The 25,965-nt window shown below is 49.5% G+C and overlaps 2 protein-coding genes across 2 annotated transcripts in view; one reads left to right on the top strand and one right to left on the bottom strand.

Annotated features, from left to right (window-relative positions):
* Positions 1-866: 866 nt before the first annotated feature.
* actc1b (actin alpha cardiac muscle 1b) lies at positions 867-5,544 on the bottom strand. The gene is made up of 9 exons (XM_084482101.1): positions 5,480-5,544; positions 3,587-3,737; positions 2,984-3,112; positions 2,715-2,825; positions 2,473-2,557; positions 1,877-2,038; positions 1,545-1,736; positions 1,254-1,435; positions 867-1,117 (listed from the first exon to the last, which is right to left on the bottom strand). Exons 2-9 carry the CDS (start codon positions 3,713-3,715, stop codon positions 974-976), a joined length of 1,134 nt encoding a protein of 377 aa, XP_084338227.1. The 5' UTR covers positions 3,716-3,737; positions 5,480-5,544; the 3' UTR covers positions 867-973.
* Positions 5,545-7,651: 2,107 nt separating this feature from the next.
* The window catches only part of eif2ak4 (eukaryotic translation initiation factor 2 alpha kinase 4), a 28,158-nt gene continuing 9,844 nt past the window's right edge, over positions 7,652-25,965 (top strand). The window contains exons 1-31 of the mRNA XM_084481808.1: positions 7,652-7,952; positions 8,068-8,183; positions 8,338-8,440; positions 8,576-8,749; positions 8,871-8,951; positions 9,669-9,817; positions 10,183-10,283; positions 10,404-10,561; positions 11,828-12,366; positions 12,861-12,976; positions 13,876-14,030; positions 14,496-14,953; positions 15,045-15,117; positions 15,218-15,307; positions 15,404-15,526; positions 16,302-16,406; positions 16,848-16,911; positions 17,227-17,306; positions 17,722-17,823; positions 17,954-18,004; positions 18,800-19,036; positions 19,662-19,737; positions 20,534-20,655; positions 21,017-21,066; positions 21,367-21,535; positions 22,331-22,447; positions 22,657-22,722; positions 22,825-22,995; positions 23,289-23,423; positions 23,934-24,041; positions 24,631-24,759. Coding sequence (XP_084337934.1) covers positions 7,824-7,952; positions 8,068-8,183; positions 8,338-8,440; positions 8,576-8,749; positions 8,871-8,951; positions 9,669-9,817; positions 10,183-10,283; positions 10,404-10,561; positions 11,828-12,366; positions 12,861-12,976; positions 13,876-14,030; positions 14,496-14,953; positions 15,045-15,117; positions 15,218-15,307; positions 15,404-15,526; positions 16,302-16,406; positions 16,848-16,911; positions 17,227-17,306; positions 17,722-17,823; positions 17,954-18,004; positions 18,800-19,036; positions 19,662-19,737; positions 20,534-20,655; positions 21,017-21,066; positions 21,367-21,535; positions 22,331-22,447; positions 22,657-22,722; positions 22,825-22,995; positions 23,289-23,423; positions 23,934-24,041; positions 24,631-24,759 — 4,347 coding nt within the window. The 5' untranslated portion in view covers positions 7,652-7,823. The remainder of the gene's footprint in view (positions 7,953-8,067; positions 8,184-8,337; positions 8,441-8,575; positions 8,750-8,870; positions 8,952-9,668; positions 9,818-10,182; positions 10,284-10,403; positions 10,562-11,827; positions 12,367-12,860; positions 12,977-13,875; positions 14,031-14,495; positions 14,954-15,044; positions 15,118-15,217; positions 15,308-15,403; positions 15,527-16,301; positions 16,407-16,847; positions 16,912-17,226; positions 17,307-17,721; positions 17,824-17,953; positions 18,005-18,799; positions 19,037-19,661; positions 19,738-20,533; positions 20,656-21,016; positions 21,067-21,366; positions 21,536-22,330; positions 22,448-22,656; positions 22,723-22,824; positions 22,996-23,288; positions 23,424-23,933; positions 24,042-24,630; positions 24,760-25,965) is intronic.

Raw genomic sequence — 25,965 nt, 5'->3', positions numbered from 1 at the left:
ATTTGATTCATGTATCTATGCTGATCTTTACATGCTTTTTTCGGTTTATATTGTTATGTTTGCCAAAATAAAATCTTGTTTTAAACATGCTGGCTGATCCCAAAATTGTCTTTACATACATAGGCCTACTTGTCTTCAGAGGTAGGAAGAACACAGTGTCTGGAGCAGCAGAGAGAACATCTTAGCACAGAATAGCCGCAGGCAGGTTTGAAACGAGTACCTGTTCCAGAATGTAACCGTCCTACCGAAAGGGCATCCATAACAACCCTCTCCCCCATTACCATTCCTGGTTGTGGCCTGTCAATGCTAGCATTCATCTCTCTAAGGCGGGACTCCTACTGCAGTGCACGCTTCATTTGAATCCCCCACAGGGCGTAACCAAATGTTCCTGTGTATTCAGTAGAGTACAGCCCGGGTCGAGGTAGGAGTTGGAGAAAACATGTACTTATAGGTCTGCCTCTTTTATGCTGGTGGTGTTTGCTTTTCCTCCTGTATTCAATTATCCAACACAACTAAATCCACTACATATATTTAAATATAGATGTCGCTTGTGTTTTAATGCAAAGTGGGATTTGGTATCCATGGTTGAAACCTATTTTTACAGACATATTTTATGCCTTTAACACCATATTGGTTAATGCATGATCTCAACGTTGCATAAAAGTTTAGTTTCTTCCACTTTTACCATTAACCATTAACACACATAGTTCAGTAACAACATGAATGCTTCTCATTTGTGTAACATTGAATGCAATGTACCTTTCCAGCACTCCAGTTATTATATGTATTGAACTTGTAGTTTAGAATAATAATTATTATGTGTCGGACATCTTCCCTGCACATCAAATAAGTCAACAAGTCACAGAAAGATTCAAGCCTGCTGTCACAATGATTTATTTTTATTACAACAGCACATATATACAGTTGACAAAGACATACAAGTGCTTGTATGCATGGAAGGTGGTGTGCGTGTTTAGAAGCACTTCCTGTGGACAATGGAAGGTCCCGCCTCGTCGTACTCCTGCTTGCTGATCCACATCTGCTGGAAGGTGGACAGGGAGGCCAGGATGGAGCCTCCGATCCAGACAGAGTATTTCCTCTCCGGGGGAGCGATAATCTACACAAGTTGGAGGAAAAACAAAGAAAGAATTGTGTGTTAATGTGAGGTGGTTAGGTCACTATAAACATGCCCTATGTTCTTCTGAAAAGGCTGAAGTAGATGAAATGGAGGCCGTCTTTGGTCTCCCCCTCACCTTGATCTTCATGGTGGACGGGGCCAGGGCAGTGATCTCCTTCTGCATGCGGTCAGCGATACCGGGGTACATGGTGGTGCCGCCCGACAGCACATTGTTGGCGTACAGGTCCTTGCGGATGTCGATGTCACACTTCATGATGCTGTTGTAGGCCGTTTCATGGATGCCAGCGGACTCCATACCTGGCATGGGATGGAGATTAAAATTAAATAAAGATATCAAAACTGTAGACTAGGGAAAGAAAAGGAAGGTAACCACCAGACCAGGTTAAAGTAATCCAGGATGTCTCACCGATGAAGGAGGGCTGGAAGAGGGTCTCTGGGCAGCGGAAGCGCTCGTTTCCGATGGTGATGACCTGACCGTCGGGCAGCTCATAGCTCTTCTCCAGGGAGGAGGAGGAGGCGGCGGTCGCCATCTCGTTCTCAAAGTCCAGCGCCACGTAGCACAGCTTCTCCTTGATGTCTCGCACGATCTCACGCTCGGCTGGTGAACACACGTAAAAAAAACAACATAAGTTAATGTGACTCTGGAGAGGATCATAGAACGTACGTGGTGCTGTTGCTCAGGCGTGAGTCAAACACAGTGAAGCTCTGATGAACACAGAGGAGCTCTGCTGAACACACCGGTGGTGACGAAGGAGTAGCCGCGCTCTGTCAGGATCTTCATCAGGTAGTCGGTCAGGTCACGACCGGCCAGGTCCAGACGCATGATGGCGTGGGGCAGGGCGTAACCCTCGTAGATGGGGACGTTGTGGGTGACACCATCACCAGAGTCAAGCACAATACCTATAACAGACACACACACACACACACACACACACACACACACACATATGCACACATACACACACAGACAGACCGACAGACACACACACAGGCACAAGGAGCCATAATTAACCACATGTGCCTGAGAGTGTGAGGACCAGCTGTCAAAGGCGAGTAATCTCTCTTCAAACGTGTCACGTCATAAATACATACAATGCTGCGCGCACCCTTAGCACTGCCAGCCAGGGCTTAGCACCCATTATTGGCAGTGACAGGGTGATTCCACCCAGAAGACGGATGACTTCAGAGGGCATGTGTCACACGATGCCATGCAGCACACGTCGAGAAGAATCTCTCTGCTGATCTTAACCCATCCCACATAAAGAGAGGCTAAACGATGGCCGTTTGGCTCTGAAGAGGGCTTTAGAGCTATAGGGAGCAAGGAGGGTACGCACCGGTGGTACGGCCAGAGGCGTACAGGGACAGCACAGCCTGGATGGCCACATACATGGCGGGAACGTTGAAGGTCTCAAACATGATCTGCAGGAAAGAAACCGGAACACTGATGTTATTGAATGTTGGCTTTTAACAGATGAAGGTTATCCAAACGCTTTTGCACGCACCACAAAACAGACACAGATGCAAACTTGGATGATTTGAGGCTGTGCAGTTGGGGAGGTGTTGGCGCTGCACGTACCTGGGTCATCTTCTCCCTGTTGGCCTTGGGGTTCAGGGGGGCTTCGGTGAGCAGGGTGGGGTGCTCCTCGGGTGCCACGCGCAGCTCGTTGTAGAATGTGTGGTGCCAGATCTGGTACCAACGCAAATACTCGATGTCAGTGCTACACTCAGCGGTGTGTCACATGACCTCCGTCCAGAACAAAGTCACATGAATTAGGCTGGTTACGCTAAGACACGATTCCCGTATGATTGTGTCTAGACAGGAAGCCACGGTCAACACACACACACCTTCTCCATGTCGTCCCAGTTGGTGATGATGCCATGCTCAATGGGGTACTTCAGGGTCAGGATACCCCTCTTGCTCTGGGCCTCGTCACCCACGTATGAGTCCTTCTGACCCATACCCACCATCACACCCTGGGAACAGACCACACCAAAGCGCAGAGGAAAGCGTGAGAGACATATTGGATAAGCCAATAGAGTTCCCTCCATCTCTATTTATCTCTGCTCCTTAATCAAATATAACTGATTTCATTGTAGATGCTTGATTGAATAGTCTCCTAAACAACTTAATAATGATAACAATTATGGTGCATTGGGGGGAATGGGAGGGTGCTTGTGGGGATTTGAAGCTCTGATACCATTGTCGTTATTACATTTACATTTAGGGCAGTTAATAGATGCTTGCAATGGTTCATACAGATGACGGCGTAAACTATGCTCGTCAGGAGCAGTTAGGGTTAGGTGTCTTGACAGGGACACCTCGACACTCTAACGCTAGGAGAAGCCGGGGTTCAAACTAGCAACCTTCCGGTTACAAGTCAACCAGCTCTACTTCCTGAGCTCAGCCAACCCCATTTTATTTAATTTCTCAATGGTTTGTAGGCCCACCTGGTGACGGGGTCTTCCGACGATGGAGGGGAAGACAGCACGGGGGGCGTCATCTCCGGCGAACCCAGCCTTGACCAAGCCGGAGCCGTTGTCGCACACAAGGGCGGTGGTCTCGTCGTCGTCGCACATGATTCGGCTTTGCTGGGGTGGTCTACAGGAGGACAGACATGAGGACAGACGGAGAGGGAGGGGATGTTAAGAACAGCTGTCTAGACTCCCTGCCCTAGGATTGAGCGAAGTAGCTCAAAGGCCCATCAGGGCTGGCCCCCCGCTGAACTGACTTTAACAGTAGACACAACATATTATACATGACTGGGTCATACAATGCAGATATGCATTGCAGTATTGTTGGACATAATTGATGATGAAACAACAACTATGTCTGTTCCTGTTTCAAAGATCCATCGAAGATGGAGAATGAATGAACAATCAGGGTGATTGTTGATGGACAATAAAGTTGTCCCCATCTCCATCGGAATCCACTGAGAGTGTTGTCAGACCTCACCGCTCAAGTGTTTCCATCATCACGCATTATTACCAGAAACCACTAAGACAAACCACTTGCACAGGCTCTATCTATAGAGCGCTAATTAGACATGCCTTTGGCTGCTATTTCCGTCCTGCCCCGTTGTACAAACACTGATACTGTATCTCAAAAGCCTGGAGGATGAGGATTGTTCCTGGGACACTACAGAGCTGCTGAGGTAGCACCAAAAAGGGGCATAGCAGAGGGACCTGGGGGGTGGGTCTATTCTGAGCCCTACCCCCCCCCCCCCCCCATGTACCTAGGTGGTGGTGTTGGTGGAGAGGGGAAACAAGAAGGGTGTCTCTATCTGCAGCTATTTCAGGTTTGGGGAGCTTGTCTCAAAGCCAAGCTGGTGGGGTAGCTGTCACTGTCACTGTGACTGGTGACTTTTGTTTTACTGCATGCCTCCAAATTGTTTAATTCATTAGACCATAACCAGCTTTGGTCACAGTGTCTCTTGATTCACTCAATTATCAATCAACACGCACATGTGTGTTAGGTGCAGGAAATAGCTGGTGCTTGTATCTTAGTAGGTATTTCAGTTTTGTCTCAATATTTCAAGATTCTGGTTCTGGTTCTGAATCTGGTTAGCGCAATAAAAGCACTGATATGTTAACTACTGAAACAGCTTAGTAATAGTATATTTTAGTATACATTGTAGTTGGGAATCAACTTTCTTAAATTATTTAAAAAGTACAAAAAACAACCAATGTTTTTGTATATCACATTTTTAGCTCAATGTTTGCTACTTTTTACATTCTTTTTTGGCCAGTTGGTGTGGTCAAGTGACTTATATTTTCACTGATCACCCAGTAAAGTATATTTAAATAGCTGTTTGATCTATTTCTCTCTCACTAGAAAGATGATTTGTCTGCAAGAAAGTGTCTGCATGCCCATTTTATTGCAGGCATGAATAGTAATAAGGCAGTAATAGCAATATTTAGAATATATTGCAACTCACAGTGAACAACATTTAATTGTTCAGTAATGACACATATTTCTTCCTAAACTTAGGCAACATTTTCTCTTCATTGCCCTACACCCAAATTTGCAATCAACTTCATATATCCTGCTTCATAATTGGCCGCTATTTGTTGATCTACCAATTCAAGACACATTATTGACATTATAAAATGACCATAAAAATGGCATATCATAAAAATGCTGCCCATCGTACATGAACCTCAAACACAAGCAAAAATCCTTCTGCATACAACATACTGTATCCCAAAGGCCTAGCAGAATATCAACGTTTCCAAAAAGAGGAATGAAAAGAATGAAAGGAAGAGGAAATTAAAAATAAATTGAAGGAGGAAAGCTGAGTAAAAGCAGAGTTAGAAGCTCCATCAAGTCCTGGACGTACTCACCTAGTTGCACGGATAGACGGATGCTTCCACTGGGACAAAGGCCCAGGATTTGAGCAGGCCTTAAATAAGTCTGTGGCTGGGTCTGGGGACCAGGGGGCGGGGCTTAGAGTTCACACAAGTCCAAAAAGAGCTGCCAGTAAAAAACATATAGATCAACAAGCCAGTAAACCTTAACGTATGTCATGAACTAGTAAAAAAGGAATTTGAGCAACATGAGCTGATGCCTCCTTATTCTATTCTAAGATGTTATTGATAATTAGTATATAGCTAATAGAGTAAGAAATACATTTAACATCATGTTAAATGTATTTTTGAGTTGTACTTGGTGAAGCAATAATGCTCTCTTCCTTAAGCCTTCAAGCTTAAAGTTTTCTAAATATATTGTGTTCTGTTATTCACCTGAAATGTTCAGGGAAACGTATATATTGCAAAGCATGATTGAATAACTATTTAATGTAATTATACAGCAGTTATCATGAATACAGGTGAGAACCTAAGAAACAATGATGTCATTCAATGAAGTCGACATGAGGCGTGAACCCATTAAGCCTCCCTTGGCTTCACTTACAAACACAATGTGTGACCTCAGTATCATGTTCCGCTGCATACCCCTACCATACTATCCGATCCGGTCATCCAGCCACCTATCAGATTAGACCCCAGGATCAACTACTAAATCCCCAGAAGCAACATGACATGAGATGTCTGGTTAAGGAGGTGGATAAACCATCCACCATGACTCAGAACAGTGTGTGTGCATGTGCATGTGCGTGTGTGTGTGTGTGTGTGTGTGTGTGTGTGCGTGTGTGTGTGTGTGTGTGTGCGAGTCTGTCTCTCTATCACTCTTCTTTGTGTGTGTTTGGGTTTGTGTTTGTGTGTGTGGGCCTGTGTGTGTGTGTGTGTGTGTGTGTGTTAGTATGTGTGTGTGGGCCTGTGTGCGTCTGTGTCTGTGTGTGTGTCAGTATGTATGTGTGTGTGTGTGTGTGTGTGTGTGTGTGTGTGTGTGTGTGTGTGTATGCAAGCGCACAAGTGTGTGTGTGCATGTGTTTATGTATGTCTGTGAGTGTGTATGTGTGTGATCATGTGTGTGAGCGTGTGCGAGCATGTGTGTGAGTATGTGTGTGTGTGTGTGTGTGTGTGTGTGTGTGCGCGCGCTGAGCCCACCTAACACAAGGAACAGCTGACGGTAATGCCACTTGGGGTCTGTGTCTGGTCTCACTGTCTCAGTGGCTCGTGGCTCTCGCTGCCTCGTCCTGATTGGCCCAGCCGTCTCCTTGTAAGGTCATTGTGAGCGCCCCTGTCATTAATGTGCAGCCAACTGCCGCAGCTCCGCTAGGGCCAGTGTGTGATATGAGTTCCATATTTGTCCCGCCCCAATATCTGCACTTTATCTCCCCTTGGTGTACACTGGACCTTATGAGGTAATACCGTCCTCTATGCAGCCTTGTTGTAGAACGCATAATTCAATGAGCCATTGGTATGTCGCGACACCACTTCAGTCCACACATCTGGTAAGGCCAACTGCCCATACTCAAAATCTGAATCAGAGACAGGGAGAGGAAGCAGAAGTGATCCGAACAGGGGTATACTGTTTCAAAAATGTAGCGCCTTTCTGAGTCAATTGGGTGAGACCAGAGCACCCCTGAGGTAGTGAGTAAGGCCAAGGGGTATCTTGGTGGCATCTCGTCTCAGGGGGGAATGTGAAGTCGTGCCCCCAGACACCGAAGCGTCCTATTAATAGTGTTTCCTCTCTATCTCCACAGATAGAGGCTGGATGAAGGGGGCTGGACCTTCCATCACACTGTCTCTCCGTGAACGTCCTACCTTGGGGGGGGATACTGCATAATACATAATGGAGGCTTGTTTTCGAATTTGTGCAATCTCTTACTCTTTAATGTACTTGAATCATATTTCTACATTATTGTCCCAAGGCCACTCTAAATTACTCAGCCACCAATCATAGACACCCTCGAGCCACCCGTATCAGAAAACTGTCAACGATCATCATCAAGTCGCTGCATTACTTCCACAAACGTTGCCAAGTAATTTAAGTGTGAAACACTGCCACCTAGTGGCAGATTACAAAATAACCACGTTGTGTGGTGACGTTTCTTCTGCGACGGGACGACGTGGAACGCGCCAGAGTTGCAGCGTTGTTGTGGTCGAGTCCACTCCGTGCAGCAGCCTGTATCTAACCTGACAGATCGGTCACTTGTGAACAACTTGTAGTCGGAAAGCTTTGTTTTTTTTTTTTACTTTGCAAACGCGCCTTCAACGAGCGGTGGGCTCTTTCTTACGGGATGTGAATGTGTGAATATGAGTGCGATGTAGTTTGGTCAGAAGCATGAATAGTCCGCATACTTTTACTGAAGAGCGGGATGACTATTTAGTTCATCAGGAAAACGAACTAGAGGCCCTTTCGTCTATCTTCGGGGATGATTTTAAGGATTTACGAAATAACGATAAATGGAAGGTATTTCATATACAAACATGAAGCTAATGCACATAGTGTGTAGCAGCTTTGAGAGTTGTTGTGGCTACCATATTAGAGATCCTTCATGCATGACGGTTGTTTGCATGTACTTCAGATCAAAAGGCCTCCGGAGGTGTACCTCTACCTGCGACCCAATGGCCTCAACACCGGACAGGAATCCTACGTGGCCGTAGACTTGCAGGTCAAATGCCCGGCCACGTACCCCGATGCGTAAGTACATGTCATGTTGAATACACCACCTGTGCCATACCCACAAGCCATCTGCTAGTGTGAGTGTGAGTATGAACATGGCAGCAGCTGTCCAGAGAGCAGAATGGGATAGTTATACGTATGTAACCGACTGTCTGTAATATATATCCGACAGGCCTCCCGAGTTGGAGCTGAAAAATGCCAAAGGCCTCTCCAATGAAAACCTCCAGTGTCTTCTCAATGAGCTGACCAAGCTCGTATCGGTGCGGCGTGGAGAGGTACACGCACGCACGCACGCACGCACGCACACACACACACACACACACACACACACACACACACACACACACACACACACACACACACACACACACACACACACACATCCTTTAACCAACTGTCCTCTCCCACAGGTGATGATCTATGAGCTGGCTGACCATGTCCAGGGTTTCCTGAGCAAGTACAACAAGCCCCCGCCGAGCTCCTTCCACGAGGAGATGCTGAAGAACCAGCGACGCCATCAAGAGAAACTGGACCTGGAGGAGAAACGGAGGCTGGACCAACGACGTAAGCAGGAGGAGGACATGGTGAGTGGCCACGCCCTTTACCACACACTGAAGCAGATCCTAGAGGGTGTTCTGTGGAATATATTTTAGGGGGGGACCTTGTCTATAGGCTAGCCTGCATGGTGTCTGTTTGGTTTTCTAGGAGAAGGAGATCATGGCTGAAATCCAGAGAAGGGAGGAGGAGAAACGGGAAGAGAAGAGAAGAAAAGAAATGGCCAAACTGGTGTGTGGAACATTCCCATTTTCAGCCTGACACTCCTATCGTTGCTGTGTTCATGTGAATGAATGAACAAATGAATGAATATTCAAAAAGGTACAAAGTCTCTTCTGTTTGCCTGCCAAGGCACTGTTTCTGCCCTTTCCCCATTCATTTGATGGAAGTAAGTGGGGCTATACTGAAATTGTACAACCCCACTACACTGAAACACAACCAGCATAGACAACACACTTTCACTATTTAGTCATGAAGTAGATATTTTGATCCAAAGCGACTTCAGATACTTCAGATTCATGTTATATTATACCACCAGATGTGAGTGTGATTAGCCATTACAAGCCGTTTTGAAAATCTGCCTCTTCTGACATCACAAGTGGGCGTGTCCACCTAGATGTGTGCTGGATAGATCAGTCTACCAGCCTACCCAGTGGACTGTAGCAAACGTTGCTCATCTATCCGTCATACATCTAGGTGGACACGCCTACTTTTGATGTCCGGAGAGGCAGATTTTCAAAACGGCTTGTAATGGCTAATCCCGCTCACACCTGGTGGTATAATATGTCACCTTTAATGAGCAGATGGGTATCTGGCTCAAGGCTGCTGTCATTAGGGATCGATCTCAGAACCTTTGTGCTGGGAGTCCAGAAACGACCCTACCTTGGGCCTAATTACTGCGGAGATAAGCAGATAATAAGTTGGATAAATGTGCCGTTTTCCCCTCAGGAGCGTCTTGAGAGTATGGAGCAGCCCCCCACGACAGAGCCCCTGCTGGGCCGGAGCTCACCCAGCTCCACCGGACCAATCCCTGAACCCCCGGACCCCAAGAGAGCCGTCGGCCCCCGGCGACGGACCACCTCCAACACCCGCCACAGGTACCCCCCCCCCCCCCCCCCCCCCCCAGACAAGGCTGAAGCCTTAAGTAGAGCAACACTTTAGGATGGAGCCATGCTCTGCCATGTGGTATGTATTAGGTCTGAGCTACAACTACTATGCACTAGTTATATAAACCTAGTTACTTAATAACTATAAATAAAGTTGTTTTTTATCCAAATTTGTACAAATCTGATATAAATGACCTACTTAATATTTGTTATTTTATTACCTTTTTCATTTTTTTTTGTTTCTCCAACTTTGATTGTAATCTTTGATGGTCTCAATCTCACTTCTCCATCTTTGGATAAAAGTGTTTAGTGCTAAACGACTGAATCCGCTTCTAACCTCACCGAGTCTTTACCAGACGAGAGACATTCAACGAAGACAGCCCTCCCCTGCCGAATCCACTCCTCTTCAACAAAGGAACCGCGGGGGAACTGCTGGTCCACCGAGGGAAGTGCCTGGGTAAGAAGCGCTCACCCAGGGCCCTGCGTTCTGGGTCGGACAGCCCAGTTCGGACATTTGACTGTTGGTCAGCACTTCTACTGTATATTCATGCGTGAGGCGGTAATGTGTTTCCTGCAGGTGAGAGTGAGCGCCTGGGCCGCAGCGTGTACTGTGGGCTGGAGGCCCACTCGGGGGACTTCGTGGTGGTCTATGAGTGGTCACTGCAATGGAACAAGAAGATGGGGAAGTTCTTCACTGAGCAGGAGAAGAGCAAAATCGAATACTGTAAAAAGCAGGCGAGTCCCAACAGTCAAACTCAACTATTAACTATTTTGACGTGCCATGGCAGGTCGGAACTACAACATAGCCTACGCTTACACACACGTAGGCTATACACAGCACAAACATGCAAACTATTAACCTGATTTGAATATTATGATGTCAAAGATTATTCATACGTGTGAAACTGCATAGAAATAGCGTGTGGATTGTGGAAACATTTTTTTCAATAGGGCTGCATGAATGAACATAAATGAAGTAGAGTAGGCTATGGCATGCGTTAAAATAATAATAATAATAACAATAATACATTCGAGCAAAGTATATTCCAGGCTTCCAAAACAAAATCTAATTTTAGGGTAAAGGGTTGGTTAAAAGATTTGGGAAAGAACAGCTGATACAGCAGTAAGTTGTACTTTTAAATCAATGCATCTGCAAACACAGTACAGCAAACACATATGTTCTTGACACAGACATCGTGTACAAGCCCATTACTTTTAGGATTGATTAGTATTTGATCGTGAGAAAACATAGTTTACCGCGAGTGTTTAAAAGAATGAATGAATGCGGGTGATGCTTGGTGCGCGTATGTGTGCACACCCATCTGTTTAAACACACGCAAACTAAACACGTAACACATAATACAGTCAATGGCGATGTATATTAACGGGGGGACACATGCATATTATGAACACAAGTCGATAACGATAATGTATACAATACTGGTAACAAACAATGTTTGTTAATGTATTTCCGCATATCATTAAATAGACCCACAGTTGTGGCCATCGAGGACCGCGTCCGCATATAATATATGTTTTAAGTTGTCTTTGCAGCAATTTACATGACGAATCAGTGTTTCTGAAGTTGGAGAAGAAAACGCTATTCCATGTGTGAATTATGCCTATTATTTGGCCATAAACTGAGCCATTTGAAGTTTGAAATTCATGTGGTCATGCATCTGTCTCAGTGGAGACTGCAAATGCGCTGTCAAAATATAAACTTGCCAAGTCAAATGCGCTGGGTCTTAAAGGGGATGGCAGGTGGAACTCGCATTGGTTTATTGCACGTTACGCCCACAACACACAGGTTTCAGCCCAACCCATTCTAGATTTGCGCCGGGCGCAAGGCTCATTTATCTCGCCGTCATAAAAGCAACAGCGCCGTAGAACCGCCCACAAAGTACTTTGACTTTGCGCCTTGACGTCTGCGCTTTAGACCGCCTAACCAGGGCCCTGTGTGTGTTTCACTCACACCCGTTGTCCCCGCCTCGCCCCCCACAGATCCACGGCGCGGAGAGCGAGCTGAGCTCCCTGCTGCGGCTGGAGCACCCCCACCTGGTGCACTACCAGGCGCTGAGCTCCAGCGAGCGGGATGACTGCCTGGTGGTGGACCTGCTGGTGGAGCACGTGGCCGGGACCACCCTCAACCAGAGCCTGCTCAGCCACACCCCCGTGCCCCCAGAGCGGCTGCGGCAGCACGCCGCCCAGCTGCTGGCCGCCCTGGACTACCTGCACGCCAACTCGGTGGTCCACAAGCAGCTGGGCGCCTCCAGCGTGCTGCTGGACCCGCGCGGCGACGTGCGGCTCACGGACTACAGCCTGTCCAAGAGGCTGAGCGACGTGCTGAAGGAGGAGGTGTTCGAGCAGGCCCGCGTGCGCTTCTGCGAGGAGACGGCCCTGCCCGCCCGCACGGGCAAGAAGGGCGACGTGTGGAGCCTGGGGCTGATGCTGCTGGCGCTGAGCCAGGGGAAGGAGGTGAAGGAGTACCCGGTGGTGGTGCCCGCCGCCCTGCCCGGCGACTTCCAGGACTTCCTCAAGCGGTGGGTCTCAGAGCGCGGCGACGCGTGCGGCTCTTTGTCACACGTTGTCCTTTATCACGCACACACCCTGACACGTGACCTGGCCCGGTGTGTTTGCTGTGGCGCTTTGTGTGTTTGAAGGGCGCGGACTCTTCTAAACCGGGTTAGAAAGTGGGTCACGCCTGCATTGACATTGTAGCGCTTGTGTGCTTTTCTAACATGTTTTACATGCCTATGTTGGTATTCCATCCCCCTATTATTCACACAGCTAAAATACTAACCAGCTCCTTTAAATGTGATTAATAGAATGCAGATTGGGTGCTTCAAAACCACACTGACAAACAACAAGCTTCATTAACCGTGTGTGTGTGTGTGTGTGTGTGTGTGTGTGTGTGTGTGTGTGTGTGTGTGTGTGTGTGTGTGTGTGTGTGTGTGTGTGTGTGTGTGTGTGTGTGTGTGTGTGTGTGTGTGTGTGTGTGTGACGATGTATTAACGTGGTGCTCTTCTGACGCCAGGTGTGTGTGTGTGAACGACGTGGACCGCTGGAACACCCAGCAGCTCCTTGAACACCCCTTCCTCAACCCCCCACCGCCGAAGCCAGTCCCACAAGCCCGGGACTCCAGCCCAGAAGGTACAGCGGGCACCGCACACACACACACACACACATCGGAAAACTAACTGAGACATTTATTTAGGGCAGTTTATGCCTTTATGGGTTTATGAATGAATTTAAGCGTTTTATATGTTATGTATATGTTATATGTCATTTTTATGATGAACCGGATAACTTGTGATATATCGTAATTATTTTCTTAAATAAAGGACCTCGATCGTAAAACTGTGGGACAACTCACAAAAAAGGAAAATGTTTTTTTTTAAACACCAAATAACATCGTTTCCATTTGGCGGACTCACTTAACCCAAAGTGTCCTGTTACTTTGGTATTCTCGTCGCCGTTCGCTCTCCTGTCTGGCCGGTGTTGTTGTGGTCTGTTCCCCCCCCCCCCCCCCCCCCCGTCAACAACTCCGCCAGCCCGTGTTCCCCCCCCCCCCCCCCCCCCCCACCTGGTCTGTGGGAAACACTGGGTGTTGTTGTGGTCTGTTCCTCGTCTGCCCGCATTGTTGTGGTCTGTTCCCCGTCTGACCGCGTTGTTGTGGTCTGTTCCTCGTCTGCCCGCATTGTTGTGGTCTGTTCCCCGTCTGACCGCGTTGTTGTGGTCTGTTCCCCGTCTGACCGTGTTGTTGTGGTCTGTTGCCTGTCTGACCGCGTTGTTGTGGTCTGTTCCCCGTCTGACCGCGTTGTTGTGGTCTGTTCCCCGTCTGACCGTGTTGTTGTGGTCTGTTCCCCGTCTGAGCGGTGTTGTTGTGGTCTGTTCCCCGTCTGACCGCGTTGTTGTGGTCTGTTCCCCGTCTGACCGCGTTGTTGTGGTCTGTTCCCCGTCTGACCGCGTTGTTGTGGTCTGTTCCCCGTCTGACCGTGTTGTTGTGGTCTGTTCCCCGTCTGAGCGGTGTTGTTGTGGTCTGTCCCCAGTGGAGGCGGAGGATTTCCCGTCGTCGGTGCTGCCCCACAGCCACATCCTGGGCGCCCCCTTCAGCGCCGTGCTGCAGCCCCAGTTCTCCCGCTACTTCCACGAGTTTGAGGAGCTCCAGCTGCTGGGGAAGGGAGCCTTCGGGGCGGTCATCAAGGTGCGCCGCTCGGAATGAGTTCTGCCCTGGGGGAGGGCTAGCAGGGGAACGTAAATGATGTAATGTGTGTTCTATTTGACAGTGTAAACATGAATATTAAATGGGTGCAAATAGTCACAATTTAGTGAGAAACATGGGCCTGGGCTAATTTCTCCACACAAAAGAAGCTCAGCGCCAGGGGAGGCTCAGAGCACGTAGAGGTGAATCCCATTCAAATATATTCTTCCTGAAACTGACGACATTTTGGTGTTTCGACCACTTATCAACCACTTTCAGAATTGAAACTTGCTCAAGGTTAAAAAAAGAATTGACACGGTTCACAAATTTCACTGCGGAGTACCACCCACAGTACCCCTGCAGTACCCCTCGGGGTACGCGTACCCCCCCATTTGGGAACCACTGCTCTACACTGTCCTGCCCCTGTTCCCATCAACTACCCGCGTCCTTCCCCTTTTCCACCTCCAGGTCAAGAACAAGCTGGACGGCTGCTACTACGCGGTGAAGCGCATCCAGGTCAACCCGGCCAGCAAGCAGTTCCGCCGCATCAAGGGCGAGGTGACGCTGCTGTCGCGCCTCAACCACGAGAACATCGTGCGCTACTACAACGCCTGGATCGAGCGCCACGAGACGCCGCCCGCCGCCTCCGGGTTCGACTGCTCCGACAGCTCCGAGCCCCGCAGCCCCGCCGACAAGCCAAGGGCGGCGGCGGCGGCCAGGGGCCACTCGCTCGGCCTGAACACCCTGGGCCTGGCCGACGACGTGGAGAAGAACGCCCCGCCGCCGGCGCTGGCCAGCTCGGTGGAGTGGTCCACGTCCATCGAGAGGTCGTCCAGCGCCAAGTGCAGCGGGCGCCCCTCCAGCGAGGAGGACGACGACGACGACGACGACGACGACGACGAAGACGTGTTCGGGGCGTCGTTTCTGTGAGTGTCGCTCCGTCGCCCCGTTGGTTCTTTTGCGTTTTGAATCCAGAGCGATGGCTGACTAGTGACTGTTGGTTCTCGGTGGATGCAGGCCGTCGGACTCGGACTCAGAGAGCGACGTCATCTTCGATAACGGCGATGAGAGCGCCGTGGACCTGTCACTGGTAAAACCTTCACCGCGCTGACTTATCGTTACTATTTATTTTGCTTTTTCTTTACCATTTTATTAACGGCATATATATATATATATTTTTTGGAACGTAGGTCGAACCAAGCAAAAGGCAAGCGGTCGACACGACCGAGAGCACAGACTCGGAGCGACCCACCCTCATCGCACATTACCTGTACATACAGGTAAGGGCACACCAGCGGGGGCTGCGGTACCACCGACTCACCACTAGAGGGGCCCGTTGGCCTGATGAAATAACAACAACAACCACCGTCCCACAGATGGAGTACTGCGAGAAGAGCACGTTGAGGGACACCATCGACCAGGGGTTGCACGAGGACAGCAGCCGACTGTGGAGGCTCTTCAGGGAAATCCTGGACGGCCTCGCGTACATCCATGAGCAGGTCTGTGTGTGTGTGTGTGTCAATCTCTGTGTGTGTCTGCGTGTGTGTGTCAAACAGATGGGTTTGAAAACATGGTAACACGCCGCCAGAAGTGTGTGTGAAGTCGAAGCGAGCGTCTCTGTTTCTACTCAGGCCTTGCGTGGCGGAGGTGATGCGGAGTGAGATGAATTAAGTGACGGGTGGAATAGTTAGCGCCTTGCTTGCGGTGTCCCGTGCGCTCAGGCGAGAGCGCGTGCGGGAGAAACGCCGCGAGGTTAAGTCGAGGTCTGCTTCGGGTTCATTCCCCTCTCATGCTCCGCCAGCAAAATGACACGATCTTGCTTTCATCTACATGGGATATGCTTTGATAATTTCACACCACATAACACAGATGTGTTGTCAAGGAGGCCTTCAGGGTTAATGCGGGGGCTTGTGGAGGGATCGTCCTTAGGAATGGATTCAGTCAACGCACACCGGAACGAGAGGCTTGCTTTCACTGCAGCCACAGGTTCAGTTATTAAAAGTAAAACGTGCAACAATCAGTTTGAATTGAGCATAATTAAAAAGTGTAGGTTTGTCCCAGGATTAGCTTGACTTTTTCATGCATAATGTACAGTTTGTACCATTTGGTTATTATGATTCTATCCTTTGTCCTTGGATTTTTTTTAGGTGGTTTAAGGTGGTTTTGTCATTAACATTTCACTACTTTCTCTCTAATCCTCTCTGTCTCTGCTCTCAAACTCCTCTCCTTTTCTCCTCTCCCTTTCTCCTTTCCTTCTCTCCTCTCCTCCACCAGGGCATGATCCACAGAGACCTGAAGCCTGTCAACATTTTCCTGGACTCCCAGGACCATGTGAAGATAGGAGACTTTGGCCTGGCAACTGACCACCGAGCTAATGTGGTAGGAGGGAAAGGCTGCCTGCTATTAATATACACTATATAGATATATCTCTGTGTTAATTATATTTTAATTATTAATTAAAACATACAATCAATCATTTTATTCCACTTCATCCATAACAGAGCCATGGATCATAATTGTTCATCATCATGTAACTCACAGTCACAAGCCCTAACTTATGATCCTTTTACTTTGAGAACCATGAATATAATGATCCAGTCAAGTTATTATCAGTTGATTAAGATGGTTGAATTAATTAATTACACAGACCACACAACCCTGAAGACCGTACGACATAAACATAATTCTAATGTCTAATGTAACGTACAAATATATATATATATACCTTGATGGTAATTGAAAGCGATTATATTGATTTGTCCAGTCTTAATTGCACCATTAGGGGGTGCTAATGTCCATCTCCTGGTTACTGGTCTCCAGGCTGCGGGTAAACTGGAGCTGGAGGAGACTGGCCCTGCGGTGATGCCTAAGCCGGATCCTACAGGTAACCAACGAGTCTAAACACTGTCCTTTATCCACTCTGTGGTAACACCCTTACAGTGTTGTGCAAGTTCACACTTCACATGAACTAGTTCAAAGTTCAGTTCATACTTAATAAATCTGAACTAGTTCAAGTTCTTTAGTTAAAAATATGTTACGTTCAGTTCAAAGTTCATAGAAAAATGAACTTGTTCAATGAACTAGTTCTTTTGAACTAGTTCATGCACAACACTGCAACCTTACCCCCTGCTGTCCTGGCTTGGCTCTGCTCTGTTTACTGACCAGCTGCGATGCTTTTGTTCCATCTTTGCCCTGCCAGGCAACATGACGGGCATGGTGGGTACAGCCCTCTACGTCAGCCCAGAGGTCCAGGGGAACGCCAAGGCCACCTACAACCAGGTACGCCCTCTAACCCCGTCTACAAAATCTGTTTATTATCGAATGTCGTATTTTCTATGTTAATAGAGCACACGGACATTTTAATTAATCCCAGATGGTAAATTCAGGACGTCATTGTTCCCCGATGAGGATTCCACCGCAGGGCGATTGCGTGGAGAGTAATGACTCCTCACCCCTGGACCACCAGGGAACCAGAGCACACGCATGACTCACAGCACAGGGGAGGGCTTCATGAGGCCTAGCACCTATAGCTGGAGAGCCCGGTCCCACATGCTCCAGCACGACTCTTAATCCCCCCCCCCCTCCCAAAGTGCTCACGCAATCCGCCTCATTAACCCTCCGCGAGCCTAACATCACTCCGTGTCTCCGGCCCCCCCCCCCCCCCCCCCCCCTCCCTGTCCTCTCCGTCCCCCAGAAAGTGGACCTGTTCAGCCTGGGGATCATCCTGTTCGAGATGTCCTACCGACCCATGACCACCGGCTCGGAGCGGATCTCCGTGATTGGCCAGCTACGCACGGTGAGTCTCCCTTGCTCCCCCGTATCCCCGACTGAGACTGTGGTGGTCGGGCGGGGGGGTGGGGGGGTGGATGGTGGGCGGGGCGGGGTCGTGGCTGTTCACCACATGTCCTTCTTTTGTCTTTCAACAGGAGGCCATTGACTTCCCGGAGGACTTTGGGCAGTACGAGACCGGGATGCAGGTGCGCGGCGAGCCCCTCGTTGGTCTGTTAGCGTGGCGGTTGCTCCGTATAGCGTCTGTGGAGCGTAGCCGACCACAGGCCATGTGGCGGCAGTACAGTCGTCAGCGGGTTTAATCCTCGATAATGAGGGGATTTATTTAAGGAAACAATTGAGGGGTTTTAGCAGCAGTCGTCCCCCCTAAAGGAAAACCAAACTCTAAAGGAATTCATTACTCTCTAGGAAAAGTAATGAAGTGGGTTACTTAGTGGTGATATGGGGGGGGGGTCGTGGTCCAAATCTCCACTGCAATGAACAAAGTTTTAAAAACGTAAAAGTTAAGTTTTAAAAAGTTAATAACGTTATCTTGCAACCAAAGATCTGATGCAGCCGGAGGCTTGGGCAGGGGAGAGAGAGCCTGACCAGCCCTAACCCTAACCCTGACCAGTGATATAGCCCCGCGCTCAACCATTAAAGTGCTTCCCCCAGAAGTTGGGGGCAGAAGCCTTAGAAGGCTGGGAGGGACCAGCTCAAACACCATGTTTGGCTTTCCTTTAAATTGTGTAGCCTAAGGAAAAATTATCTCTAGACTCTAGATCTCTAGATGGTATGTTGTATATATTGAAGAAGTTATTCCTTCTCCTGTCCCAGAAATATCGACATTCCGTTGTGGCCGCCATACATGCCGTTCTAGGATCATATGAAAGAGAGTCAATGTATGCGGCTTTCTTCACTAGAAGTCAGAAGTTGACTTAAGACTTCTTGTGAAGAAAGCTGCATTCATCCCCCGCCCCGCCGCCCCCCCCCCCCCCCCCCAGAGGAAGGTGATGCTGTGGCTGCTGAACCACGACCCGGCGCTGCGGCCCACGGCCCAGGAGCTGCTGCGGAGCGAGCTGCTGCCGCCGCCCCTGATGGAGGAGTCGGAGCTGCACGAGGTGCTGCAGCACACCATGGCCAACGTCAACGGCAAGGCCTACCGCTCCATGGTGGGCCAGCTGTTCGCCCAGAACACCACGCCCGTCATGGACTTCGCCTACGACATGGACCACGACAAGGTGCGTGGGGCGGGGCGGGGCGGCAGGGGGTCTGGACGGGTGTTGTTGTTGTTGTTGTTGTTGTTTGTAGACTAGAAGTGTTGACTGTCCACATAGAGGTTCACAGTTTCGATTCGGATAATGAGTGCTTATGCCAGGATGGGTGTCATTAAGAAATGTGTACATTTTTAACAATTTAAAATGAAGTAAAAAAATCTAAAAGTATTAACATTATATATATAATTGCTTTCATCATAAAGAATAAATGGAAACTTTTTGGGGTTAAAACACGTATACTTCTGCGTGATGCGGTGAGAGAAAACTAATTAATTAATGTTGACTATTTTTATCAACCCATGAGAAAAATTGCTCTAATACTGACGAGCGGACCAGAAAAGAGAGGACCACACAGCGTGAGGCGTCATCCCTGCGGTGTCGTTGCTCCCCTTCACCTCTAGGGGTCACTGCAGACACGTTCATAAGGAGAGCCTCTCCGTGGTCCTCCGTGTGTCACCCCTCACTCACCAGGGCTGTGAGCACGGTCCGATGCAGGGCCAGGCTGGCGGTCAGCGGTGGGCCCCGCGGTCGTCCTCTCCGCTGCGTCCCTCTGACAGAGCCTTTGTTTGTTTGCTCTCTTCCCCTCCAGGGCAGCTTCCATTTCAACAGCGCCAAATTGCAACAGTATGTGTACGAAACCATCACCAGAACCTTCAAGAAGCACGGTCAGTCCCCTGCTTATCGCACACGCACACTGTTCACATACTGTGTGTGTGTGTGTGTGTGTGTGTGTGTGTGTGTGTGTGTGTGTGTGTGTGTGTGTGTGTGTGTGTGTGTGTGTGTGTGTGTGTGTGTGAGAGAGAGCATCATATGAACATGCACGCATGCAATGTTTGCACGCTTGTGTGTGTTTGTGTGTGTCTGTTTGCACGCTTGTGTGTGTGTGTGTGTGTGTGTCTATTTGCATGCTTTCGTGTGTGTGTGCGTGTGTGTGTGTGTGTGTGTGGGGCCCACCTGGACTCCTGACCCGCTGTGCGGCGCTGGGTCTCGTTGCAGTCCTGGATCAGCCATCTGCTGCAGCGTCGGGCTCCAGAACAGGCCCCACATTGTGTGACGGGTGGGGGTCGGGGGTGGGGGGTGGGGGAGAGGCGCAGGTGAAGCCAGCCGCGGCTATTTCAGTCCCCACTCACCGCTGATGACACCCAGCTGCAGATATGTGTTTATGCACGTTTCCCCCTGGATCTACCCAGGGCATACATCTGTACCCCGCCGGCCCAGGGTTATGTTATCTTATGGAAATGTTGTTGGACATCCTGGTGTAAGTTTAGCATCATTGCGCGTGTGTGTGTGTGCGTGCACAGACCTCAGGATAACAAGGAAAGTGTGTGTGTGTGTGTGTGTGTGTGTGTGTGTGTGTGTGTGTGTGTGTGTGTGTGTGTGTGTGTGTGTGTGTGTGTGTGTGTGTGTGTGTGTGTGTGTGTGTGTGTGTGTGTGTGTGTGTGTGCACTCCTGTACCTCCAGGTGCCGTGCGTCTCCAAACCCCCCTGTTCCTTCCCAGGAACAGGAAGTTGTACGAGGGCACCGAGCTGGCCTGCTTCATGGACCACAGCGGAATGCTGGTCACACTGCCCTTTGACCTCCGAGTGAGGATCACACGTGCACACGCACATACATACGCACGCACAAAAACACACGCGCACATACATACGCACACACACAAACGCACAAAATCACGCACGCATGCAGAAAAACACACACACATACATACACACACACACACACACACACACTAACACACTAACACACACACACACACACGGAGAGTGTGAGCCTGCAATCAGCAGTAGCTCCTCAGATCTGGGCTCAGGAAGGCCAGAGGACTAAATGGCTGTTTCCACACAGTGATTTATTACAGCCTGGCTGGCAGCACTGTGAGGTGTCCCTCCAACGGTGCCCAGCGCCCTCTTTGATCTGGCTTCCTTAATGGGTTTCTCTTCTCCGCAGATGGCATTCGCCAGATATGTCGCGCGCATTAAAATCACCAACTTGAAGAGGTACGGTTTCAGCACTCAATTTATGTTAATGTGATGTTAATGAGATAAGAAAAAAAAGGGATTAATATTGATTCATGAATTCATAGTAGTATTATGAATAATGAATATAAAATATATATTCCTGGTATCATCAATCATCAATTGTCTTTTAATAATTGAAAATACACGATAATGTAGATATAATAATATCTCCTGATGTCTGCAGGTTTTTAATTCACTGAGTTAGGTGATTCAGGAGTCTCCTCCCTCCGGCTCCCTGGTCACCCTCTCCCTCCCTCCTCCTCTCCCTCCCTCCCAAAGGTACAGCATTGAGCGAGTGTTCCGGCCACGGAAGCACGACCGCGCCCACCCCAGGGAGCTGCTGGAGTGCGCCTTCGACATCGTCTCCCCCGTCACCAACAGCCTGCTCCCCGACGCCGAGGTCATCTACACCATCTCCGAGATCATCCAGGAGTTCCCCGCCCTGCAGGTCAGCGTCAAAGGCGCCCTAAAGGCCCCCCCCCCGCGGCGCCTGTTACTACTCCTAGGCCCGTCGCCGTAGCGACGCTCAGCACGGCATGCGTGCTGCTGAGCGGGATGAAAAGGGGTTGTCATTATGTGAAGATGATTTTGTTTTTGGAAATTGCCAAAGCATTTTTTATGTAATTTTTTATTACGTTTTCACGAGCCAAGGTTCCAGTTTATTTCCCTCTAATTAGGATTTTACAGTAATAGTCTCAAAGTCCTCTCAATATGGCGACGTATTGCCAACACAAAGTCCAACGATGCGTTCTTATGTCCAGGCCCTATTGGCTTGTGGTGCGGCTCCAAAAACAAGTCTGGTGCAATACTAGAACCTTAATTGCTTTTAAACATAAAATAATGGTGCAAATCATTTGTCCTCTCTGCAAATATTCGTCCATTACATGAGCACTGAAACATTAGCTTTGTTCTGTAAAATGTGTGAGGACACTTGATGTGAAAATGTGGTATGCATGTGTTTGTAAACTGTTTGGGTGGAGGCTTTTAACACCACAGGGGGGAGTCACGGAGAAGGGCAGAGGGACACATTGTGTACACGCACGCACGCGCGCACACACGCACACATACACGCACACATGCACACACAGACAAACGCACACACAGATGCACACACACATGCACACTCACTCACTCACACTGAGGGTGTGGTGCAGGAAGCGGTTATTGGTGCGTTGCTTGGTGAGGGAGCGATATCAGGTGTTGGTTTGGGAAAGTTAAAGCCTGGTGTTTCTCTTGACTGCAGGAGAGGAACTACAACATCTACCTGAACCACACCAGCCTGCTGAAGGCCATCCTGCTCCACAGCGGCGTGCCTGAGGACAAGCTGAGCCACGCCTCCAACATACTGTGTGACGCCATGGTCAGCACACACACACACACACACACACACGCACACACCTGCGGCACAGATGTTTGCAGGGCCGTATCCATAATCTCTTCGAGCCAAGCCAAGCACGGCCCGGGGACAGACCCCACCCGCCACGGTGCACAGGATATTATCTAACCGGTGTGTAATCTTTGACCCCTTGTTTCTCTTCCCCCCCCCCCCCTCCCTCCCCCCCCTCAAAGAGTGAGAAGCTGACCAAAAGGGAAGTGGAGGCCAAGTTCTGCAACATGTCACTGTCCACCAATAGCGTGAGTGTTGTCACTGCACGCTGTGGAAACACGGCCCTGTGTTGACGTCTCCCCCTGGGGCTGTTTGAGTGAGACCCTCACCACGCTGTTTGTGGCGCGCAGGTGCAGACGCTCTACAAGTACATCGAGCAGAAGGGCGACCTGGCCAGCCTGGCGCCGCTGCTGACCTCGCTCACCAAGCAGAAGACGGCCGTCACCCAGCTGGTCAAGCAGGGCCACAAGGACCTGGAGGAGCTCACGGCGCTGCTGCAGCGGCTGGGCGTCAAGCTGCAGGTGGGCGACCCCGCCACACGTCATTCTCGCGTTTTAGTTTAGAGTCTGATCGAAGGCCAAGTTTGCACGTATGCGAGGATGCTGCCGCTGTGCAAGGTTGTAAAGTAGCTACAGCAACAGCTACCATATGTTGATATGAAAAAGAAAAGGCGGGGTTTGACATCAATTAACATCAAGGAGGTTGAAGCAGTGCTACAGTGGAGCGCTTTGTTTTATTGTTGCTGTCTGAAAGTGGTTCGCTGTTTTATCAAATCTTTGGTCCTGTTTTGTTGGATGTTTGTTGTTGTTTACAGGTGGTGGTGAACCTCGGGCTGGTGTACAAGGTCCAGCACCACTCCGGGGTCATATTCCAGTTTGTGGCGTTCATCCGCAAGCGCAAGCGCATGGTGGCGGACATCGTGGCGGCAGGGGGACGCTACGACCAACTGGTGGGCTGCTGCTCTCGCGTCTCGTATAGATCTGATTACACCTGCAGGCACCCTTGAGCAAGATGCTGAACCCCTGTTCCTAAAGCCTCCTACCCACTAGGCCAGAGTTGTGGGGTGGGGGGGGTGGGGTGCGACATACGCAGTACACACCCGACAGCAAGGCAGGACTGATACCAGTCCTGCCTTAGACTGGTGTCAGTCCAAGGCAGTTGGCCGTCTCCGTATGGACCACCGACTCCACAGCAAGGCAGGACTGATCGCCTTGCTGTCGGGTCGGTAAGTCTGGCGGGGAGGAGCGTTCACTGACATGCCAGTGCTAAAACGATGCTGCAGTGCTTAAAGCGTTTACGGCCACTATCAGACATGCTGCTTTAAGTTCACTCTTGGGGAGCATCGACACGTGGACCCCATCTGGCCGATGCCTTAAACGGCCGCTCTCCTCAGGCAGGCAGTCCATCCGGGAGGGCTGTCTGACCGTGAGGTCCTGTGTCGATTGTGTTTGATTGGCAGGTGCTGGAGTTCCGCGGGCCAGCCTCCACCACCCCGGCCCCCACTGCAGTAGGGGCCAGTGTGGCCCTGGACAAAGTGTGTGCTGCCATGGCCAGCATGGAGGAGCCGGTGAGCTTACACAAACGCACGCACGCGCTGTTCTGATATTCATCATTATTTATAATGAAGGTGCAGCAGACAGGTTTTCAACTTTAATGATGCCTTTTTGCCCGAGGCTCTGCCACTTTTAGCGACATGCTAATAACTATCATCACTCCTCTTAGCTTCACTGCAAGTTATTTTAGGTTTATATTTTTCATGCAATATGACGGGAGCACCAGCAGTGCTTATTCGCTCGCCTTGGTTCATGGAACAGCTCACCACAGGACAGTCTTTGAGCATTCTATGAAGATAATAACAAAACAAATGTATATATGTTCACATGTATTTGGTGTTCGCTTTTATCAAAGTGTCACCAGCGGCGCTTGGGGGTCGGCTTAGCTCAGGAGGTGGAGCGGGTTGACTTGTAACCGGAAGGTTGCTAGTTCGATCCCCGGCTCCTGCTCGCTGAGTGTCCCTGGCTGGGTGATGAGCTGGCCGTCACCTTGCATGGTTGACTCCGCTGTATGTCAGTATGTGAATGTGTGTAAAAGCGTCTCGCCCTAAATTGTAAATCTAAACATACAACACTTTGTCGTTGCGTCTCTGCTGGTGCTAGCCGGTGGTGAGCGCCTTTGACTATCTGGTGGTGCCGGTGGGCCACACCTCCGTCCCTCGCGCCATCACCGTGGTCCAGAAGCTGTGGAGCGCCGGCGTGCCCGCCGACATCGTCTATGACGTCTCACAGGTCGGTGCTCACTCAACACCACCATCATCATCCTCCTCCACCTCCGCCTCCTCCTCCTCTTCCTCCTCCTCTTCCTCCTCCTCCTCCTCCTCCACATGTTGTACTGCTGAGTAATTTAGCGGACACTTTTATCCCGGGTAGCATGCTGTGATGTTCTTTCATGATTTTCAGCGGATAGCAGGTGCATGCTGAGCATCTTCCTCAAGAATGCCCACCACAGGTGGTCTGTTGTGGTTAGGGATACTGGCCAGCACCAAAAACAAGGGGAGGGAATAATAGCACCAGTATGGCTCACATTTGATGCAAAACTGTTGCGCCCCTTGTGAGCGGTTCATAATGAAGACATCAGACATCCAGACACAGTGAATGCACTGGGTTTAGCCCACTGGGCCTTATGGGCGCCGTTTGTGGAACCTTTCATTGCAATAGGCCACAGATACACATACTTACTGCCATGGTGGTTATTGTTAATAATAACATGGCCTTCAACCACATGGAGGGAGATCTTCAAACCATGTGTCCTGTTTGTTGTGTAATGACAGCACTTCTCCTGCAGAGGGCGCACCATTGTGCTCATGGTTGGGATCTGAAGCGGTAGACAGCAGAATAGTGTGCCCCTCTTCTTCTGTGGTTAGCGTTAACGAGGATTAAGAGGACTTATGGAGAGCTGAAGTTATGAGTTGTCTACCTGAGCTACATTTTAGTGTGTGTGTGTGTGTGTGTGTGTGTGTGTGTGTGTGTGTGTGTGTGTGTGTGTGTGTGTGTGTGTGTGTGTGTGTGTGTTGAGGAAAACCACGGGTTGATTGGGTAGAATAATCACGAAAGAGCTCGACCACTCAAGTAAAGTTATTTGGCGCTCTCCGGGAAAGGGCTACGATCTTCCTAGGAACCGATGCCACAGCTCTGTCACATTCTCCATGTTTGTGCGACAGTGATCTGTGTGTGTGTCTATAAGTGGTGTGTTATTACAGCATCCCCACCCTTCTCCAGTCCCTGGCTTTGTATTTCTGCTGAAGCGTCTTCTTTTTTCCACCACCTGTGATTATTCTAAAGTCCCATCATTTTTCATTTTTTTCTTCCTTTAATCCGTCCCTCAATAGAACCTGTCATTGTTCTCTCTCTCTCTCTCTCTCTCTTCTCTTCTCTCTTCTCTCTTCTCTCTCCTCTCTCTCTCTTTTCCAATGACAGCCTTCTTAGGTTTCGCTG

The sequence above is a fragment of the Micromesistius poutassou genome, assembly GCF_964030765.1.
Source record: "Micromesistius poutassou genome assembly, chromosome: 17".
Taxonomy (NCBI): Eukaryota; Metazoa; Chordata; class Actinopteri; order Gadiformes; family Gadidae; genus Micromesistius; species Micromesistius poutassou.
Note: the sequence above shows the minus strand (reverse complement) of the source record. Positions and strands in the feature narration are given on the sequence as shown.